Source organism: Apis laboriosa, unplaced genomic scaffold, assembly GCF_014066325.1.
Source record: "Apis laboriosa isolate Shangri-la unplaced genomic scaffold, ASM1406632v1 scaffold91_cov154, whole genome shotgun sequence".
Taxonomy (NCBI): domain Eukaryota; kingdom Metazoa; phylum Arthropoda; class Insecta; order Hymenoptera; family Apidae; genus Apis; species Apis laboriosa.
Genome location: NW_025224773.1, coordinates 130,838 through 151,567, shown reverse-complemented (window position 1 = coordinate 151,567; position 20,730 = coordinate 130,838). Strand labels below are relative to the sequence as shown.

General features: G+C 28.9%; 2 protein-coding genes and 1 long non-coding RNA gene across 6 annotated transcripts; 1 reads left to right on the top strand and 2 right to left on the bottom strand.

Annotated features, from left to right (window-relative positions):
- Positions 1 to 209: 209 nt before the first annotated feature.
- LOC122719650 (mediator of RNA polymerase II transcription subunit 1) lies at positions 210 to 8,295 on the bottom strand. 2 transcript variants are annotated; one of them, XM_043945645.1, is made up of 9 exons: positions 7,927 to 8,295; positions 7,373 to 7,518; positions 7,173 to 7,306; positions 6,952 to 7,090; positions 6,612 to 6,831; positions 6,294 to 6,519; positions 5,982 to 6,213; positions 1,729 to 5,907; positions 210 to 1,568 (listed from the first exon to the last, which is right to left on the bottom strand). In XM_043945645.1, exons 1-9 carry the CDS (start codon positions 7,955 to 7,957, stop codon positions 1,518 to 1,520), a joined length of 5,358 nt encoding a protein of 1,785 aa, XP_043801580.1. In that variant the 5' UTR covers positions 7,958 to 8,295; the 3' UTR covers positions 210 to 1,517. The 2 variants fall into 2 exon arrangements, with proteins under 2 accessions (XP_043801580.1, XP_043801579.1); XM_043945644.1 differs by having other exon boundaries at positions 210 to 5,907.
- A 1,240-nt stretch (positions 8,296 to 9,535) lies between these two features.
- On the bottom strand, positions 9,536 to 19,827 carry LOC122719640 (neuronal PAS domain-containing protein 4). 3 transcript variants are annotated; one of them, XM_043945626.1, is made up of 10 exons: positions 19,778 to 19,827; positions 18,857 to 19,514; positions 18,138 to 18,319; positions 12,475 to 12,536; positions 12,294 to 12,383; positions 11,934 to 12,110; positions 11,523 to 11,707; positions 11,344 to 11,450; positions 10,964 to 11,117; positions 9,536 to 10,691 (listed from the first exon to the last, which is right to left on the bottom strand). In XM_043945626.1, exons 2-10 carry the CDS (start codon positions 18,865 to 18,867, stop codon positions 9,767 to 9,769), a joined length of 1,893 nt encoding a protein of 630 aa, XP_043801561.1. In that variant the 5' UTR covers positions 18,868 to 19,514; positions 19,778 to 19,827; the 3' UTR covers positions 9,536 to 9,766. The 3 variants fall into 3 exon arrangements, with proteins under 3 accessions (XP_043801561.1, XP_043801563.1, XP_043801564.1); XM_043945628.1 differs by having other exon boundaries at positions 18,138 to 18,314; XM_043945629.1 differs by lacking the exons at positions 18,857 to 19,514; positions 19,778 to 19,827 and adding an exon at positions 18,382 to 18,424 and having other exon boundaries at positions 18,138 to 18,314.
- Positions 10,491 to 14,580, top strand: LOC122719641. The gene is made up of 3 exons (XR_006347665.1): positions 10,491 to 10,618; positions 10,950 to 11,129; positions 14,072 to 14,580. It is a non-coding gene; the product is annotated as an uncharacterized LOC122719641 (long non-coding RNA).
- Positions 19,828 to 20,730: the final 903 nt, after the last annotated feature.

Below are 20,730 nucleotides of genomic sequence, written 5' to 3'. Positions count from 1 at the left end.
ATTAAAAGAATTTTAAACAACTTATTTAATATAGAATATAGAAAAAGATAAATAATTTCTATCTGGAAAATTTCTATCTTTTAAATTGTAACTTTTATAATAATAAAATTTTCGATCGAACGGTTTATTCTGTATAATTTTTGATTCTCCATTGTCTATTTTTTAAATATTTTATAACTTCGAATTATGTAAATCTTATTTTTGAAACATTTATTCTTTTAATCAGTAAAAATTCCAAGCATATGAAATATAATAATTAAGAAATATCTTATTTATAATTTTAATATTATATGCCCATTCCACGGTGCTCTTATAAATATTGTCCAATATGGATTTCTATCGAAAATAACTCATTATGTACTTGTCTATATTATTTCTCACATATCGCGACCTTTCATATATCTTTCATTCTTTTTCACACACTCGAGTTCTCTCTTTCTCTCTTTCTCTCTTTCTTAAAAATCTATAAACAATCTGTTAGCCTCGAGTCCTCCTATCACGATGTCAAGAATTTTATTTATAATAATAAATCACTTTAATACACGCAGTTTAAATCTTCGTTTCTTTACAAAGAGTTTCTCTTTTTATTTCTTCTTTTTCTTTTTTTTTTTTTTTTTTTTTGTATGATTTCTTTCTCTTTAATATATAATAATGTATGTTCTTATGTATGCATAAGAAAATTGAATTTATTGAAGATTTGCATAAATCACGAGAGCAAAAACCACACTTGTATTCGGCAGGATATTTTAGGAGAAGTGAAAAATCTCAACAACATACAGGGTGTCCCCCTCAAGAATTGTTCGACATACATAAAACTTGCAAGACGTTTCCAAAATACAAATTCTCCTAAAATTCGAAATTTTTCAGTAACAAATTGCTAGTTTTAGATACAATTGTTCATAATTGAAATACTTTATATTATGACATATATATGAATTATTTACAAAGATATTTTTTAAATAGTGCATCAAAGAAAATATGTATTCTTATATATTTATCGTAGAACAATTTAAATTGTTCACGAGTCAAGAAGACTTCTAATCTTTTGTCGTAAATAGATTAATTACAATGATTCATATAACTTCAAATTAAAATGATATATCGTTAAAATAATTATTTTCAGTCAAATTAATACTAATAATCAATATCAAATAATGTTACATAGTTTACAACAATTTTGAATACAACAATTCTTTAAATTCACATAAATATTTAAGTACAAATCCATATCAAAAATAAAAAATTTAGCAAAAAACTAGCAATCTCACTATCATCACTCCTTCCTTTCATTTTTCCTGTAAAACAATCAAATTCTTATTTTTAAAATCCTTATCGATCGAACCAATTACATAGAAACTACAATGAAACCATAAACCATTTAATTTTAAATTTCCCATAAATCATTCCTTCTCCCAATGTTTAGTGAACTCGAGGACAATTCCAGGCTGTGCACCACGATAAAAGTTCGAGAAACAACGTAGAAACGTGGAGCACAGCAGAGCGCAGGCCAGGCTAATTCAACAGCAGCTAGTCAGCCAGCCTTTCAGGACACCCTGTCCCAGTCGCGGCTAAAATTTAAATCTAGAGTTTCAGTAACCTTCATTTGCCCATACCCACCAGCGCCTCGTCCATCAGCTCGTCGTCGGTGATGCACGGCGAGGCGGAGTGAGGCGAGGGCGGGATAACCCTCGGCGAGGGTGCAGGACTTTTCACGATGTGCACACTCACGGATGGACTCGCTGGGAAGGCGGGCGGTGGAGGTGGAGGTGTGTTCCTGCGCACTGAGGCCGCCTGGGTCATCGCTCTCTCGGGTATGCTGGTGAAATTCAAACTCTTGGCCACATCTTTCGGCGTGGAAAAATCCAATAGCATCTCAGCGGCTTCTTGGGACGTCGACGCCAGTATCTCTGTGCTTGTCGCCTTCATTGCGCTTGACGAACTCTCCGAGGACACCGTTGTTCCCAACGAGGACGAAGAGGAAGAACCTCCGGAAGACGGAACTTGTGGTTGCGATTGCTGCTGCTGTGACTGTTGCTGAGACTGTGATGATTGTTGTTGAGATTGTTGTTGTTGTTGCTGAGGCGGTTGAGATTGTTGTTGTTGCTGCGGTTGTTGTTGCTTCTTCTCGTCGGATTTGTACTTTGTCATCGTGGCATCCACTGGTTTAATGCTCAAATTCAAACTCTCCGTGCCTCCGTTACCGGTGTTCGTGCTCGTCGTTCCATTCCCGCTAGTTAAGGTGCCTGTTGTCATCATCGTAGGGTACACGGATTTACTGGTAGGCTGAACTTCAGATCCTTTTGGTAGAACGGCCATTACAGGACCACTGGCACTAGTATCATCTTTACTAATGCCTGTGGAATTTAAGCTGCTATTCTGAAATTGCGTGTTACTCCTATTTAACGACGATTCCTTCTCGCGGGACTCGTTCTCAGTTGGTTGCATCGAGAGATTCGTAGGGATGTCGAGATCGTGCGTGCTGCTACTGGATAAAGCAGGAAGCAAAATATTACTGGTATTATCCGTACCAAGATTAATTATCGAGGCTGCGCTTGTCATGGAAAGATTGTCAGGCTTCGTTTGTACATGATCTCTTCTACCCTGGCTCGATTGATCATCTGACGATGATTTCGAAGTACTCGACGTATTCGACAACGTTTGCATTTTTCCCTGTTCTGACGTCTGCTTCGACGCGAGATTGTCCAATGTTTTTCCACTATCGGGAAGCATCGACAGCTTCTCTGATTTTTTGTCGGTAGAATCTGCATTAGCTCTAGCAGATAATTTGGGTATTTGAAATTTAGTATCCAATTGCTTCATAAGACCTTCGACAACCAATTGTGGTGGTAAATTAGGTAAATTTGATAAACTCGACATGGAAGCGTGAGCAGCCAATAGCTTAAACGCTCTTTCGCTCTCGCTTTCTTCTCGCAATCCTGATGGACTCGATTTTCTATCTCCAATTCCCTTTGAAGGAAATATACTTTTGTCACTGGACTTCGACAATCGAGATTTATCGCGATTTCGACTGAGATCTGTTACGCCAGAACTCGTTGTCTTCGGAGAACTCGAAGAGGATTTGGAGGACATGACATTTTTGGAAAGCAATCCGCTACTACCGCTACTACCAACACTGATTCCTCCGGTTCCGTTACCACTTCCGGAATTTGAACCTGAGATAGATTTCAAGGCAGATAACATTTTTTGTCCTAAGAGAGTTGTTTTGTTACCACTACTGCTGCCAGAACTGGAGGAAGAGGATCCAGATAATTTTGGAGATGTCTGAGTTGGAGGTTTCTTTGACGCTGGACCAGAACTTACTCCTGGCTTCAAACCGGTGTGCGTTTTAGGCGAACTATTACCCGATATATTTGTCGACGAAGTCGATGAACTCGAAGACGTTCCAGTTGCGACAGATGCCGAGGACGAAGACAATTTGAGATTTGTACCAGATTTCGAATCTTTTGTGCGAGTTTTGTTAATCGTTATTTTCATCCCATCAGAACTATGTTTTACCATGTATTCTGCAGGATTTTTAGTATCCATAGATGAATTTTTATTAATACATTTCCCCTCTGCGGTCTTGTTCGAGGAACTTCCAACACTTCTCTCTTTCTGACCACTCGAATTACCACTTCCAGTTGTTGATTTTGCCCCACCATTGCTACCATCATCCGTGCAATGCTGAGCATTCTTCAGTTTATCGATCACAGCACTTAGCGAGCCCTTTCTGTTTCTCGCCTGTTGTTGAGCGATTGCAGACTTGCCGAGTTCCGAATTGCCGGATGGCGGTGTGCTACCACCGCTACTCGGCATTGTGGACTGCGTTTCCCCGCTAGGAATTAATTCCAGTTGTTTTAACTTACCACTAGAGGACTTAGTTTTCGGACTTTGATGCCCGCTCGATCCACCGAAGGCTAAAGACGACGTCTTTCTCTCCTTCTCTCGATTGGAGTCTTTGCTCGACGACGAAGAAGAAGATTTTATCTTTGATTGTCCAGAATCGGCCGTTTTACTGGAAGGTGAATTTGCTGCGGATTTCAACGCAGACATGCTCGGTTTACCAGTGCTTGCCGAACTTCCATGCTTCGGCGACGAAGTGCCATGCTTCGGGCTCACACTCGCAGGTACTGGCGTATGTTTGGGACTACTGCTATAGACCGGAGAGTGCTTTGGACTTTGCACTGGCTTGTTTGTTGACTGTTTCAATGTAGGACTGGACTTACCTACGAGAGCGAGTGGACTGGTATGCGTCGGAGACGGACTAAATTTTCGTAATGTCGTTGCAGGTGATGATGGCCTTGAGCTCATATTTGGCGGCGATTCAGTTGGTTTAATGCTCACCGACACTGGTTTCGATAAAGGATCCTGTTTAGATGGTATTTTGTCAGGCGGTGGTCCCATAGGACTATCCTCTCTCTTACGTTTACGTCTTTTCTCCAATTTTCCCTTATCCTCTGTCGACTTTCCCTTTGAACTTTTTCGTTCTCTACGTTCATCCGTCAAATTTTTCGACTGTGACGGTGCGGGTATCGGTGTTATAGTAATAGAGCTCGGTAAAGTAGTCTGTGGTGCTATTGGTATTATTTCAATGCCTGGTCTCCTTTCCAAACCCATCCCCGTAAGTACAGAGTTATAGTTCGTAGTTTGACCCAAACTACTGCTTGAAATTGGCGTTATACTTACTGATGGTGGTACCAGATTCTTGTTTTCTTCAAATATAATTGGGCTCTTTTTCTCCTCTCTCTTCCTCGATTTGCGATCACGTTTAATTAATTCTTCAACATCTTGTAAATCATGAACTTCTGTTATTTCGCTCTCGTTGTCGATATCGTAATCTGAACTTTTATCTGTTCCCAAAATATCGGTTGGATCTAAATTAGAAAAATCCAAACCACTAGTTAAACTCGTAGCTGAGGTTGGTGTAGATGTTCTGGTCTCATTTAAATTTTCTCTGCCACCGGTTGGTGTACCAAGAGGTGTCGAATCGGAACTAGAACTCTCCAATAATATTTCAGTACTCTCGTCTCCCTTCCTTTTAGGACTTCGCCAAATACCATCCGCAGTTTTTCTTTTACGCGTCTTTTTTGTGCGCTCATTCACTGAATTAGACATAGAGCTTTTTGCCTGTCCAAGCAGAGCTCCCAATTGTAATGGATTTAACATAGCAGTAGTCGTGGTATCGGATTGGCCGGAATAAGACGGAAAACCGATACTATTCTCCGTTCCGGCATCTAAAAAAGGCTGCTGTTGTGGTTGTTGTTGCTGTTGCTGTTGTTGCGATGACTGTTGCCTTCCCATTGTTCCATTTCCATTATTCAAACCTGGTTCCTGTTTGATTTTCGTTTCTCCATTAGTAAAATCAGGCATTCCAGAACCATTTTGGCTATTCTGATCTTTGCCAGAACCAAGATTTACATTATAATTTCCATTTCCACTATTTAAATTGTTCATTGTACTTAAAGAGTCACGACTCTCCCATGATTTCATAAGAATTCTCATTGTCAAAGGTATACTTAAACACTTTTGTAATACTTTTCCAGTTAAATCTGATGTCTGTTCTGTATTTGTTATACTTATGCCATACAACTTGCATTTTAATGCGGAAATATCCGTCAAATCCAGCTCCGCCGTTGCCATGGTCTCTTCGAAAGGATGCTCCAAACTTACCGATATATGTTGCCACGATAAAGCGTTTACTTCAAATATAGTTGCATGTTCTGGATCTTGTCGAGCCATAGGTCTAACGCAACTAGCAATTAAAGTATTAAAAAGCGCTTGCTGACGCAAATATACCAAGATTTGTGGAACGTGCGCCGGATGAGTGAAAGGAATGCTACAAACTAACACACCCTCCATATTTTTATTCTCCGTCATGAAATAACAATGCTGTTGATCCGGTAAAGTCTGTAACAGAAAGATAAGATTCGAAATAGTAAAAAGTATTAATAATTAATTATCATGTAAAATAATTTACATACAACATAAAGTCCTCTATTATTGCGGCAATCCAGTTGTCCTTCGCTAGCATGTTGAATAATTAAACTAAGTAATGGATGGGGAGCAGATATATCTCCACATTCCAATTCCGTTACTTTCTGTATCCTACGTACTAATTCCATGCACATCGGCATTTTTTTAGCGAGTTTTAAAACAAAACAAGCAGGTAATACCGACGAATTTGTACCAGTTAATGGAGCATAAGATGGGGTACTAGAATGTATGAATTGTTTATTGAATTATTATTAATTAAATTAGATAGAATATATATTTTATAAAAAAAAATTATAAACCTTTTTCCTGTAGGACTTCTATTTACAGTTATGATACTAGAAGTAGGCAACTTGTGAGCAGTCGAACCTTCCATACAAACTGTAACGGAATGACCGATCTTCCGTTTGATAACTATTTCTGAACTCAATGCATCACAGGTACGATTCTCCTGATCTATTAAATCAAAAGGAGAAACAAAATATGTTAACTTCATCGCGTGACCTCCTCTTCTTCGTTCAAGAATTCCTAAAATAAAAAAACATTTCATTATCATATACATTCATATTTTTTTAAAATAATTCTTATTTTAAAACAAATATCATACTATTTATACTAACCAACTGGGCTTTTATGAACGAGATTAAATGGTTCTTTTATAAATGTTTGCAATTGAGCTAAAATACCCAAGTCAGATTCTAGCGATTGTAAAGCACTAAATGCCTTACATTTTACCTTTTTATCAGCATTTAATTGATATATTGAAGCTAAACCTTCTAATTGTACTGTAAAATCAAGAAAATCTCCTCGCGATAAACAAGACACCAATACATCACAGCTCTGTAAACATTTCATTAAGAATCATTATATAATAAAATATATTAATTTTATATAATAAAATACATAATAATAAAATGTATTTAAAAAAATGATTTTCTCGTGAAAATTAAAAATTTGTACCTGCTGTTCATTTTTTCCTTCATGATGAATTTTAACATCTTTAACTACACCTGTTGGTTCCAAAAGAACCTCTAAAAAAAACATATCCGAAGAAATAAACAATTCTGTACCTGGTGGACCAGACATCATAAACTTTAAGCTGTAATCCAATCATAACACAAATATTAAATCAGTTATCTAATTTTGTTTTATTTTTCTTAGAATAAATAATTTATATTTACCCCAACTGTCTGGTTAAACTTTCTAAACGTTCCACCATGGATTGTAAAGAAGTTACTTTTATGGAATGTTGCAAAGTATCCAAACATTTTTGTAGTTGACTCTTTTCAGCACTATCAATTGCAAATCTTTTATCCTATTAAAAATAATTTAAAAATAAATATTTATTGAAACATATATCAATATATTACAAATTACATACCAACATAGCCATTCGTAGATTTTTGGCAGTCTCCACCAAGGATTTATATGTAGAAGCTTTAGAACGTAATTTTTCCATAAGCAATTCCATCTGCCACTCTTTTCCTTTATCCATTCCTGAACTTCCAGTGGCAGAAGATTGCCCACCTATAATAAAAAATTTATTAGATTGTATAATATACAGTATATAATATATAATATCTTTGGATAATATCTCTAATATGTAACTTTGGAATATTAAATAGATATTAAATACATAAAACTTTTAATAAAAAACTTCTAAAAGTTTTAATAATGAAGTTAAATTAATTTAATTAATTTCTATAATCATGTTGTTATGTCATTATAGGTATAATTAATTTTTTATAGATGTACGGATAAATATATAGAAAGATTTTATTCAACATTCGAAGATTATATTGGTTCGAATTTTTAAAAACAATTTCAATAAATTTTATTCAAAACATTCAAATATTTTATTTGTTTTAAAATAAAATAAAATTATATATAAATTAAATAAATTCATTCATTAAATAAATTCTAAATTATACTTACTGAGGGGCTTTTGTCCGTTCGCAACATCCATGTATTCCGTTGTGGATCACACGGATGTTATATATGCGTATATAGATATACGTTTATTATTATAATATCACAACAACATTATTATACACTACATTGTGACAGGAGCTGTTATTTTCACCTAACCCACGTTTGGTTGCTTAACTGCTCCTAACCTTCACGCACAAAATACTAACTATACTTAGAAGCCATACGTTTCTACGTATAGGCGTTTTCATCCATAGTATCCCTCAAGAAGGGGAATTTTATAATGCTTTATTAAGACTTACTCTTTTACACCCTCTATAGTTCAAAGATTAATATTAATTAGAATGCTTAATATTTGTTAAATAAAAAATTATTTATAATCAATAGTTAATTATATTTTTTTAAAATTATAATTTATTGTTTAATTTAATATGTATACGATATATACATAAATAAAAAATTTATAGAACTTATGTAAAATATGAAATACGTTTCTATAAATTATACTCATATAATGTTATATATCTAATGTAGATGGCAAAAACTATATAAAAAAAATGATATATTATAATGAAATATATATTTCAGTTATAATTCAAATATACTATTTTTAAATTGAAATATTTGAATGCGTTTGAGAATGCATCGAAATTAAAAGCAACTATAGCGCTATCTATTGGAGCATCAAAGAAACTAAAAATCTCCCTATCCATTTGTACACGAATATGTGAAAATAAAAATATTTATATAAATTAATTGCAATAGATTTAATATAAGATCTCTATTATAAAATCTATTATAAAATTATTAAATCAATTTTAGAGAACAAAAATTATAATAGGATTATAAATTGAAAATATAATATAAAACTGATAATTATATAAAAAAAAATATATAAAAAAATTCTTTGATCAAATATTAATAATTAATAATATATATATATATATGAATAACATAATATGAATAATATATAAATAAACTTTTTTTAAATATATTTTTTTCCATTTCAATTAAAAACTTATTATATAGATAATATTAATATCAAAGATGTGGAAAAGAATATTGGTTATGATTCACTAACTTCAATTAACATTGAAAATATTCTTTATTAATGGACATTTTTTTTTTTTTTACTTGAACTAAAACTTATGTAAATAACATCATTATCAATTATTAAATATTTTGTCAAGATATTAACAATGCTACTACATTGAAATGTCCATTCAAAAATGTTACATACACAAAATAATTTCTAAAAAGCAATATTTCAACATTTCAATTTTTTACAAATTTTTCTTACAAATCTTTAGACATTAATTGTTAAAATAATTATTGTTGTACTCTTGCAATCCATATTTACTACACATATTGCAAAAATTTCATATTTACCACTTATTTTTAATTATTTTAATACTTTATATCTCTGTTAGATTATCTCTGTTAAAATTTTATTTAATACTGATAGTTTTTTAATCAAATAAAAATAACTTTTTTAATAAAAATTATGGAACTATGTATTTTTATTGCACCAACTTTCAATTTTTACTTTAATTAAAAACTGATCTAAAAAATCAATGTCAATTTTATAATACCAGTCAATTTTTAAATCTCTCATTATTTTTATATTAAAAATATTGGATAAATCAACTGTCACCAATTAAAAATTGAATTTTTTTTTTTAAATTCTTCATAGCTTCTTTTTTTAATTTATTCTTCAACTGCTTTATACAAACTTTCATTCTACTTACAGACTCGAACTCTCAAACTTACAAAGATATACCTACTTAAAGAGAAAAAAATATTTGTCTATCTAACTGTAGAGCACCAATTAAACAAGTGCACAGTCTTATTTAGGAAAGTCTTTAGAATCATTCATTGACTGGCTCTTTTTCCGTGGTAACTGTAACGTGATTGGTTGAACATCTTGAACTTTCCTAAGTCCCTGATTCGAACTACGAAATGTGATCTTCAAATTGGGTACATGCTGTTCTGTCGCCCAATCAAAATTAAAAATTGGCGTTTCTGCATGTAGTTCGGAATCCGGAGTGTCAACCGGTGTAGTTGGTGTAGCTACATATGGACTAAGTTCTTGATGAACAACATCTGGTACCCTTTGCAGAGTATCTGACCAAACTGGACTCGAGTTCCAATGTTCCATAGATAACTCAGAAGGATCAGTTGTCGATCCTGTCGCTGTGGACGTTGATAATGTTTTACCCGAAAGTCTTTTATGACCGTTATTTCTGTCATTACAACAATATTCTTTATCTAAGTCTGTGATATAATACTTAGGCGACAATGTATCCACATTATATTGACTGTGACATTGAATAAATTTTGCACGATAACCGCTCAAATTTAATGAATTTTTATGATGGGTTTTGTACCTATCTGTAAATTGACCAAGTGCATAATGGCTATGTTGTACATTCACGTGTACATTTCTATTCTCATGTTCGCTACTGCTAATCGACATATCAACTGGTTCTGCATCTTCTCGTGGATTTCTTGTTGCATAATCCTTTAATTGTGGTTTCGATGAATTGTGCAAATCTTGTTCAGAATTTCGTATATCAGGAGAATGTTGCGTATCATTATTATGTGCGTGGGATAAGGAACGAGTGTAATCTTGTTGCTGATTACTTTGGCTCCCAGTAGCATATGGCACACCGCGGTTTTGATTCCCAGAACAGATGGTGTAAGTAAATTTAGTTTGAGATGAATACTGGTACAGCCAGGAACTTGAACGCATTACTTCCGCTTCTCTGTCACTGTAATTTATTTATAATATAAATAGTATAAATAATGTATTAAATAATGTATTGATTTATTATTTTATTATTTTTATATTATTTATAATTATTATTTTTTTAATTGTAACATATACTATTTAATTCATAGAATAATTAATTAGATTAATTAATTATTCTAATTTCATAAGTAATTAGATTTTAAATGATTTTTAAAATTCTTATGTAAATAAAAAAGTTAATATTAAAAAATAAAAATATTTAAAATGAAAATTATAGATATGGAAACGCACCTCAAAACTTGATTCGTACACACAATGATAGGATGTTGACATTCTTCGGAAGTATCTTTGACTTGTAAAACACAGTGTACCCAGAACCATCGTCCGGAACGATTTTGCAGTCTCAACAATGCAGTTGCAGACCGTTCTTGATCAGATTGAATAACTAAAACCATAGGTAATATCGAAGCTTTTAAATATTTTAAATATTAAAATTTCATTTAATTTTCAAATTAATATTTCATTTCAATCCTATTTTTATGCTTATTATCATTTTTTATGCTTAAATAAGACAAAACGAACAATATTTATATATATTTATATATAATAATATTTATATTATTTTCAATTAAACTTATAAATTTAACTATTTTAAATTTATATGAACATACCAGTTTGATGTTTGCAATATGCTGTTCGTATCGAATCCCAATGTAACAAATTATACCATGACATATTTACTAATTCATTACGGGTATATTCCAAATGGCTTTCAGCCCTATAAATAAAATAAGATTTTAATTTTCTAATTCTAAGCTTGGTAAAATTTTCAAATAAAAAAATAAATTACGTTTTATCGATATGAAGATATTTCATATCCATAGAATGAATGGTGGTGAAAATATTTGTTGCGCCCTGCACAATACTTTCTCTCGTTTCTGGCAAAACAACGGGTGTACACGAAGCAAGGAAAACAAACTCATTTCGATTACAAACCGGAACGAAAGGTAAAAAATGGCCTTCAACTAAAACCACCTATAAAAAAAATAGCGATAAAACTAAATTCAAAAACAATATGAAATGGATATTAGCGAAAAAACAAAAATTTAGAATAATTGTTAAACCAAAAAATAAGTGAAGATAGACCAAAAATTTTTTATTCAACATCGATCAAAACCATAAAATATTGAAATAATTTTATTAAATATAAATAACTATTCTATTTTACTATTATATTTTACTATTCTAATTAAATATATACCTTTTGATCACCAAAACGAAGTTGCCTCCGTGAATTTCTGGATACGTTGATCCGGCAAAGAAACAATCTTCTATCGCTTGGAATAGGACTATTTCTAGATAATTGATTTTGTACAACCATGTGATCTTGTTTGTCTATTACGTCGTAAACACTATCTCCGTGGATAAGCAAATCCTCCTAAAATACATTTTACAATATAGGACGAATTAAATTTATATAATTCCTTTGATAAACTATATTATAATTTAATATTTTTTATTACAAATAGTAAAATATCTAAAAATAATTTTTTTTATTTATTTGAATTATTTTTTAATATAATTGATTACCATAATTGTTGTGTCTTTGCAATTACTTTACCATAGAGTGTCCAAGATATTCCGCCGCATTTTCCGATATATACAACAGTTTTCCTTGCTGGGTCATCATCATTATAAATCCGGACATGGCCTGAAAAATTGCATGCATTGTATGGCCAACATTTGTACCGTAGCAACTAACGGTCAAAAATACAATGCGATATCATGATAAACAATATTACTTTTGAAAATCCAATGTTAGGGGTCGGGATATTCGAAGAGTCGGACGGACAGTTTTTCAAGGCTGAAACAAAGAATAAGATCGGTATGTTAACTTAATAAATTATCAAACATTTAAATATTATATATTTTTAATTTTCATATGAATATATCAAAAAATTTATTAAAGAAAATAAATTTTCTTTCATCACATACTAATTTTTATTATAATTAATTTTAATATCGATTATTCATTTGATAAATAATTGAAGTAAAATTAAAAATATTAGTAAAAAATATATAAATATATTATTAATTAATATTTTTAATTAAATTAAAATTATATGTAACATGATCGAAAATTATTAGCTAATGTGATTTATGGCTTTTGTATAATACGTTATAAAATTTAAATCTTGTGATAACATAAAATTATTATGATGTTATAAAACTAATGTCGCATTTTATTCCTAGGATCTTATCAACAACACTGGTTTTATTATTCATGAACATTTTAACTTAATACTATTCTAGATAAGGTCCTTTATATCTCAATAACAATAAAACTGTTTTATAGACAACATCTTGGACGAACAAAGAACAAATAGAAAAATAATAAATATAAATAAAGTGATAAAACTTCGATAACATTTTATTGTAAAAAAAAAAAAAAAAATAATTAAATTATCCATTTTAATAGTATTATAAAAATATCATTTCTTTAATTATATATTTTTATAACATTTATAATAAATATAATTTTTAAAAGTTACAAGATTTTAAAAAATAATATAAAAAATAAATATTATAAAAATAAAAAGAATTTATTTACATTTAATATAGTTTATTTAATATATTATTCAATGTTTATTAATTAATATACTATTTGATTTATAAATTATAAATAATGTTGATTTATAAATTATAAATATTTATAAATAAAATTGATGTAATAATACATTAATTATAATTTATGTAATATCTCGTGATTTATATTTTCTAAAGACTGAATAAATACAAATATTTATAAAAATATACAAATATTGCCATAAAATTATCATTATCAAATCTAAACCTAATAAAATTTTTATTAATATGACTGAAAGATAAAGAAACATGATTCAGCCGGAAGTTAAACATAATTCTAACTAGATAACTACACAGAAGGTGTACAGTTGACTATATTTTATTTAGGAAAATAAGAAAGAAAATTAAATCAAAACTATATATTCAATCATTAAGATATTATATAAATAAGAGAATAATAAACTCAAAAATATAAATCAACAATCCAGAAGAATAGGTTAAAGTTAATTATAATTACTTGAATGTATCAATAGTTTTAATTTAAAAAAAGAAAAATTTTATATTATTAAAAGACATAAAAAATGAAAGATTTTATAATGATTTTTTTATTAATTTATTAACATATACAAACATTGCAAACATCAATTTATATAAATCTTCTAACAACTGAATATTTTCTTGAATATTAGATTCTCTGCTCTTGTATCAAAATCCCTATTTCCCAATAAAAAATCATTATAAAGAACGAGCATAATCAATTAAGAAGTAATCTGATTGGAAAAAAAAAGTAATAATGGCAAAAAATTTGTTCAGTGTGTTTTTCAACATTGGACCCAGGGGAAAGAAAAAAGTAGCAAGATAGAGGAGAGGGAAAGAAGCGTATGCTAATGCAGCCACGGCTACGTTTACAAACGGCTCTACACGGGACTATAGTATCGAATACTGTGAAACAATGAGTATGTAGGAGAGAAAGAAAGAACGACGGAGAGCGGAGAGACGATACAGAGGGAGTATGGGTTACAGGAGCGTGAGAGTGTTGTTGCAAAGGCCGACAGGTCAGCGGATCACCCGGAACTCGCGCTTAGACTCTGCTGAGTTTGAATGTACGCCGATCTTACCTTCTTGCCTTACCTACCTCCCTACCTTTTACCTATATATTACTCTCTACGCTTGCACAACGGAGATGGCCGAAGTTTTTGATCCTCGAACGACCGTTTAATATTCTTGTCAAACGGCCGATTCTTATTGCTGAGAGAATTTGATCCATATCCGAACTAAAAGTTGTACGGACTTCCCTTAAGGAGGATTATATATATTTCATTTGATTGCGTCAATTGAATCGTTTCATAAAATATTTAAAAAAGATTTTGGTTAATATAATTCTTGAAAAATAGTTCAATATAAATTTGATTAATAAATTAATTGGAATTTTGATCATTTTAAATTTAAAATTTTTGTATTTTGATCCAGAATTGAATAGTTGATGATTTTGTTTATTAATTATTGGATGATATTTTATTATAAAATATTGATCAAGATCTTAAAAATTAGAAATATAAAAAATATGTTTTAATATTTTGTATAAGAATTTTCTATTATTATATTGTATTCTTTAATCATATTGATTGAATCGTTTGCTAAAATACTTGAAAAATTTCTGATTAATATTAATGCTTTTTTATTTGAGGAATAGTTGATTAGAATTTATAATTTAAATACTTGTGTTTCGACAAATTAAAATGATATGTCTGTTAAAGAAAATTTTGTGCAATATTTGAATAATATATTGGCAAGTTAAAAATTAAAAAATACGAAGGAACTTTTGTAATAAAATAAATAATTGTATAATAAGAATTGTATAATAAGAATTATTTATTTATTTTATAATTTATTTATTTATTTATATAATTTGAGAACAATCATATGAGATAGACAAATAATAGAGTTTCAAGAACTTTCTGGCAATTTAGGTTTTTACAGATTAATAACATTGATGTCTTTTTAGTTTCCTGTTTTGAAAATTGATTATCGTAAAGGGATTTCCTGAAAAGTAATGAAAAAGTGATATAACTGCGAAATTATGGAGACGCAACGATTTATTTAGATAATTCACACTAGCATTTGCAAAATTGTTTATAAATTATATGTTTATAATTTCATGAACATCATGATTATAATTTAATATCTATTATTAATACTTCATTGTTTTAAATTTATTTCATTATAGACGTTAATTTATAATAGATATATTATAAAATCAATATAAAATCAATTTCTATTATCCTATTAAATAAATATAATTTATTATTTCAAAATTAAATATTAAAAATAAATAACAAATATCAATTGATTTTTAAATATATAATTATGATTTAATATTAGATATAGGTTGATAAAATAAACGGTCAAATATAATATAAATTATAGATATATAAAAATGCAAAAATTATTTGAAATAATTATTTTCACATTAATATTATAAATGATAAAAACTTCAAGAGATAAGATACGATATTCACAATATTTATTGGAATTTTATTTTCCTAATACATATTTGTAATCTCTTGAACGAAATCATACATTATGTAAAATATTTCATAATTAAAAAATATAGAAAAATATTTTTCTAATACATTATTAATGTAATTTTCAAGAAATAGTCGAGAATAGATTTTTAAATTTTCAAAATATGATTATACAATATACTTAGTCATTATAATTATCTACCACCTTGAAATAACTAATACAGTTATTATACTATATTTTGATATTGGTTTTTGCGGTGACGTACAGGTCTACTGGAAGATGGAGAATGTAAAAATTAAAACGACGACCGTCTCGCCATGAAACAAAGGCATAGCGTTCACTGTGCAAGAAGTATACACAAAAGCATTCACAATTTTTTATTTTTGTCTGTTAAAGTTTTTTTATATTTATAATGATTTCATTTATATTATATATAATGAAATGCTTCTTTAAAATTTTAAAAAAATTACATGTTCTAACTAAAGAAATTGATTTTATTTAATATATTCTTCAAATTCTATTTTATCACATAATAATAAAAATAATAAAAAAAATATTATATTTGTTATAATAGGAACTTCTATTTAATACCTTGAATTTTTCTCTAATAATTTTTTCTAAAATTTTTTAAATTTCAATTATCAAATATAATATTATTATATTTTTAAAATAACAAAAAGATCAATTTAAATTTATTATAGAAATTATAAAAAATAAATATTTTTTTTAACTTCATATTGTGCATTATAAAAACATATTTCAATTAATTTAAATATTTACAAGATGATATTTTTAACTCTGTCATTATTATTAACAATATTACGAAAATTATTTTTCATGACAAAAATTGCTGTCTATATATTATTTCTTCATTATGTTTTATGATTTAATTTAATTTATCTAATTATGACAGCAAATTCTAAATAGCAATTTCTTCTTATTGATCACACGCTATAATCTATGTTTTAAATATTCATGATTTTTAACAATTTAAAAAATATATAATAATATTTATTATGTCTAAGATAGAAATTAAATATACAAGATCATTTTCAATATAACATTAATCTTTAATATTTTTTTTTAATAAATTAAAAAATAGAAAATTCCCAATGGAATTTTATATAATGTATTGTAGCACTTGAGATTTAATCTTTAGGAATCTAAAATACAACATCAATTATTCTATTATGAATATCCTTAAATTGCATATGAAAAAAAAGCATTAGATTTCAAATATAAAGAATTCTTTTGTAAACATTTGAGTTTTTCATGTATTTTATTCAACTAGATGCAAATTGTATTTCAAGAATTTTATATTCAATTCTATGTATATATGATTAAATCGATTCAAATTTGTGTGTATTAAAATAATATCGATATTTGATATATTAACAATATAGCAATATATATTTTTAAAAATATTTTTGAATATTCTTTTATTTACAATTATTTTAAATTAATAATGATGATATTGCTTTGAAAATCTATATAAATATAAAATTATTTAAAAATTTAGCTAGTGTATATTAATAATTAATCATTAATTTTAAATTAATAACTGGTAATAGTTGGTACTTGAAGTTAACTTTGCTTTCAACTATGTTCAAGAATAATAAATGTCGTAATATCACTAAAAACTAGTTAAATATTTGATTTTAGTTTTTCAAGAGAAGTACTGAAAATGTAAAACATCTTACGATAATAAAATGAACTATGCGTCGATCCTCTGGCTCATAGTTGCGTGTATTCAACAAATTATTAAACTAAACAAACCAATTACTCTATGGTAGATATTTTTACTTCTAATGATGCTTTGCAACTTTCTTATAACAATAAAAAATCTTTTTAAGGAAATAATAACTGAACGAATTATAAATTTTTACAAGCAAAATATAATTTATTATATTTATAATAAATATAATATAGACAATTTTGTTTTCATTCGTTCAAAACTAAATTAAAATTATTTAAAATAACAGAAACAACTTATAAATACTCATTATAAATTTTATCATATAATTATCATATCAATTATATTAAGATAAGTTAGCTTTTCGCGGTAGAGTTTTCCGGAATCAAAAATGGCGGTTGCCAAGCACTATTTAAAAAATCGCTTGAATACAACAGAATATTCATCTATATAACAACTATCGTTTTTATAAATTGAATATTTAATCATAATAATATAATCATTATCAACTCTATAAGAAGAAATAAACACAAGTTAATAATATATTACTATAAATAATATGATATTGTAATATCTAAAAATCTTGATTTCCAAATTTAGAGAGTAGTTATTAATTAAAAGTTTTAACTTTTAATTAGGTTTTTACCTATTAATGCTTACCTTGTTGAAAGTAATTGGCTTTTCGAAGAAATACGCAGACCAAGGCCATAAGCTGTAGTTGGGAAAGTCTCTGACGAGTTGAGGGCGGTAATGGCAGTAAATCACGTAAGTTGGCAATTTCGGCATTTATCAGGTCCCTTCGAAGTTTGCTGGCACCTTTCGTTGATTTGCTCGCATCTATCCTTCAAGCACACACGGATGTTACCGATACGCTATACTTCGCGGGACGGTTGAATCTACTTACGAAATTGACGTGCGTTGTACACATATTTTTACTATTTTTAAACGATTCGTATAGATAACAAACCTAGCATATATATAAGTTTTTTAAATTTTTTTTAAAACTTATATTAATTTTTAAAAAAGTTTTTTAAACTTATATTAATTTCTATGAATTTTTATCAAATTTATTTCTGAATTTTCTTTTTTTTATTATATAGTCTAATCTATATTATTGTCCAAAATAAATTATAATTAAATTACCATTCAAAAAAAAAATAATATATCGCGTCAATCGGTAAAACTTACTTTTTAATAAGTTGTCAAAATTCGAATTTCTTCGAACCAACGATACGCGATGTGGCGAATGCCACTATCGGAAGCGCTTAACGAAAGGGGTAGAAATCACGATTGACGGTCAATGCTTTAGAGATAAGTGATATATGCGATGCGTTAAACATATCATCAACATGTCGATCACGTGACCGAACATTACTTACCGATTGAACATATTTCGGTGACCAGGAGGACATTAGTAGCGGATCACTTGTAGACGACGAACGAGACATCCGGGTCGGCAGGTTCTCGCAAAACTGCAGCTACGATCTAACATCCGGGTCATAACGCGCTACTACACTGAACACGTGGATACTGGCGGAGGCTGGTTCTCCTACCTTCTCACCTCCGCAGCCCCCCTTTTTCTCCTTTGCCGCCACCACCACCATCGCCACCCACCTTTACCTCCCTTTCCGTCCACCTCGAGTAGAGCTGTCCTTCTCCCGCTTACGACAGATACGATAATCTCTTCCCTGTTTCACTGTTTATATTCCTTAGTCGCTCCCACTCGTCGATTTATCTCACTCGTTTATTCCCTTTCGCCACTTTTTCGCTCGCTCGCACCTTTACCCCGTACTGCTACCACGGTCACGATCGGGCAGTCGTGTCCCTCTACCACCGCCATCATCGCCATCCTCGCCACCACCACCAGCTACTGGTTGCGTTTCCTGTACATGCGGTTTTGTCCAAATCATTTGCGCAAAGTCCCGCCTTAAGAACTTTTCGGTATTGCTCTGAGAGCGCTCCAGGGGTACCATACTGCTCGAGTAAGGTTGAGATTTTTCGAAGCGAAGTTTACATTTTGAACGATATAATAACAATCTGTAAGTCATTAAAAAATGTGATTTGTATTTTTTTTTTTTTTTTACTGTAATCTGAAGAGAATTTCAAATAATTTTGGATAATTTGATTGACATTAAAACAAAATTTAGGAATAGAATATCAAATAAAAGATATTATTGAATTTGTAGGAAGAAGAAAATGAAGATATATATATATATATATATATATATATTATTTTTTTCAATTATTTTTTAATTATTTCATTAATTGAATAAATTAATTGAAAAAAACAATGAAATTACCGTGTATTTTTTTTTTTAAGATGTATTCATTGTTTTATTACACATTTTTTTTGTATCTGTTTTCTATTTAAAATATTGTTTTACAAGATTATTGGCATCAGAGGCAGCTTTGTGTTAACTATTAATGATTACATTATAATAAATTATTAATCGAACGAATTTTTTTTCCTTTCTTATGGAATATTAATATTTACTTGAAATTATTTTTATTCTAATAATATTGAATATTCTTATTATTATCTATCTTTCGATTTTGTTTGTATAAAGATTTGTTAACATTTATCTTTTTTTTTAATGAAAATTAATTTAATTTACTACATATAAACTGAAGTAATACATTTTACTTTCTTATTTTATTTCATAAGCATAAAAATTATACTGCTCGAAATAATTGGAATAGCAATTTATTAATTTTAATAACAAATAAATTTATGTATTTATTTTATTCTATAATTCAAAAATATGATTCCTAATTATTTTGAGCAGCGTTTATTAATTGGTTCATTCGACGGTTCATTTCTTTTGAACTTAAAATTATATTCAAAATGAAATACTAGAACGAGAAATTTTTAAATCAAAAATAATTCAAAATAAATATGTTTTATCCATTCTTTAAATTACAGATGGTTTTTATTTTTTATTTGTCATATTAAAAGCAAAACTATTTGTAATTTATTCAAAAGAATAATATACAATTAAATATAGAATAATAATATAATAATACACATTATCTCAAATTAATTTCCAAATTTTATCAGTATATTTTATAAATTTAAATAAGAAAAAAATATTATAAATATAAATCGTTTGAAATTTTATTAAAAAATTGATGAAATTTTATTAAAATGATAGAAGTACAAAGAGAATAATAATGGATTTGTTATTTGGTTAATATTTATATTGTTAATATAATATTAATATTTAATTTGTTTCTACTTTTGATAATAATTTTG

What these genes read in the sequence shown, in the direction of transcription:
- LOC122719650 (XM_043945644.1), bottom strand. Translation starts at nt 7,957, where the DNA reads ATGGATGTTGCGAACGGACAAAAGCCCCTCA. An exon ending in ATCTACGAATGGCTATGTTG is followed by an intron (nt 7,307 to 7,372) that starts GTATGTAATTTG and finishes TATTTTTAATAG; the next exon opens with GATAAAAGATTTGCAATTGA. An exon ending in AGAAGTCCTACAGGAAAAAG is followed by an intron (nt 6,214 to 6,293) that starts GTTTATAATTTT and finishes CATACATTCTAG; the next exon opens with TACCCCATCTTATGCTCCAT.
- LOC122719640 (XM_043945626.1), bottom strand. An exon ending in TATCTTCATATCGATAAAAC is followed by an intron (nt 11,451 to 11,522) that starts GTAATTTATTTT and finishes TTTTATTTATAG; the next exon opens with GGCTGAAAGCCATTTGGAAT. An exon ending in ATATTGCAAACATCAAACTG is followed by an intron (nt 11,118 to 11,343) that starts GTATGTTCATAT and finishes CTATGGTTTTAG; the next exon opens with TTATTCAATCTGATCAAGAA.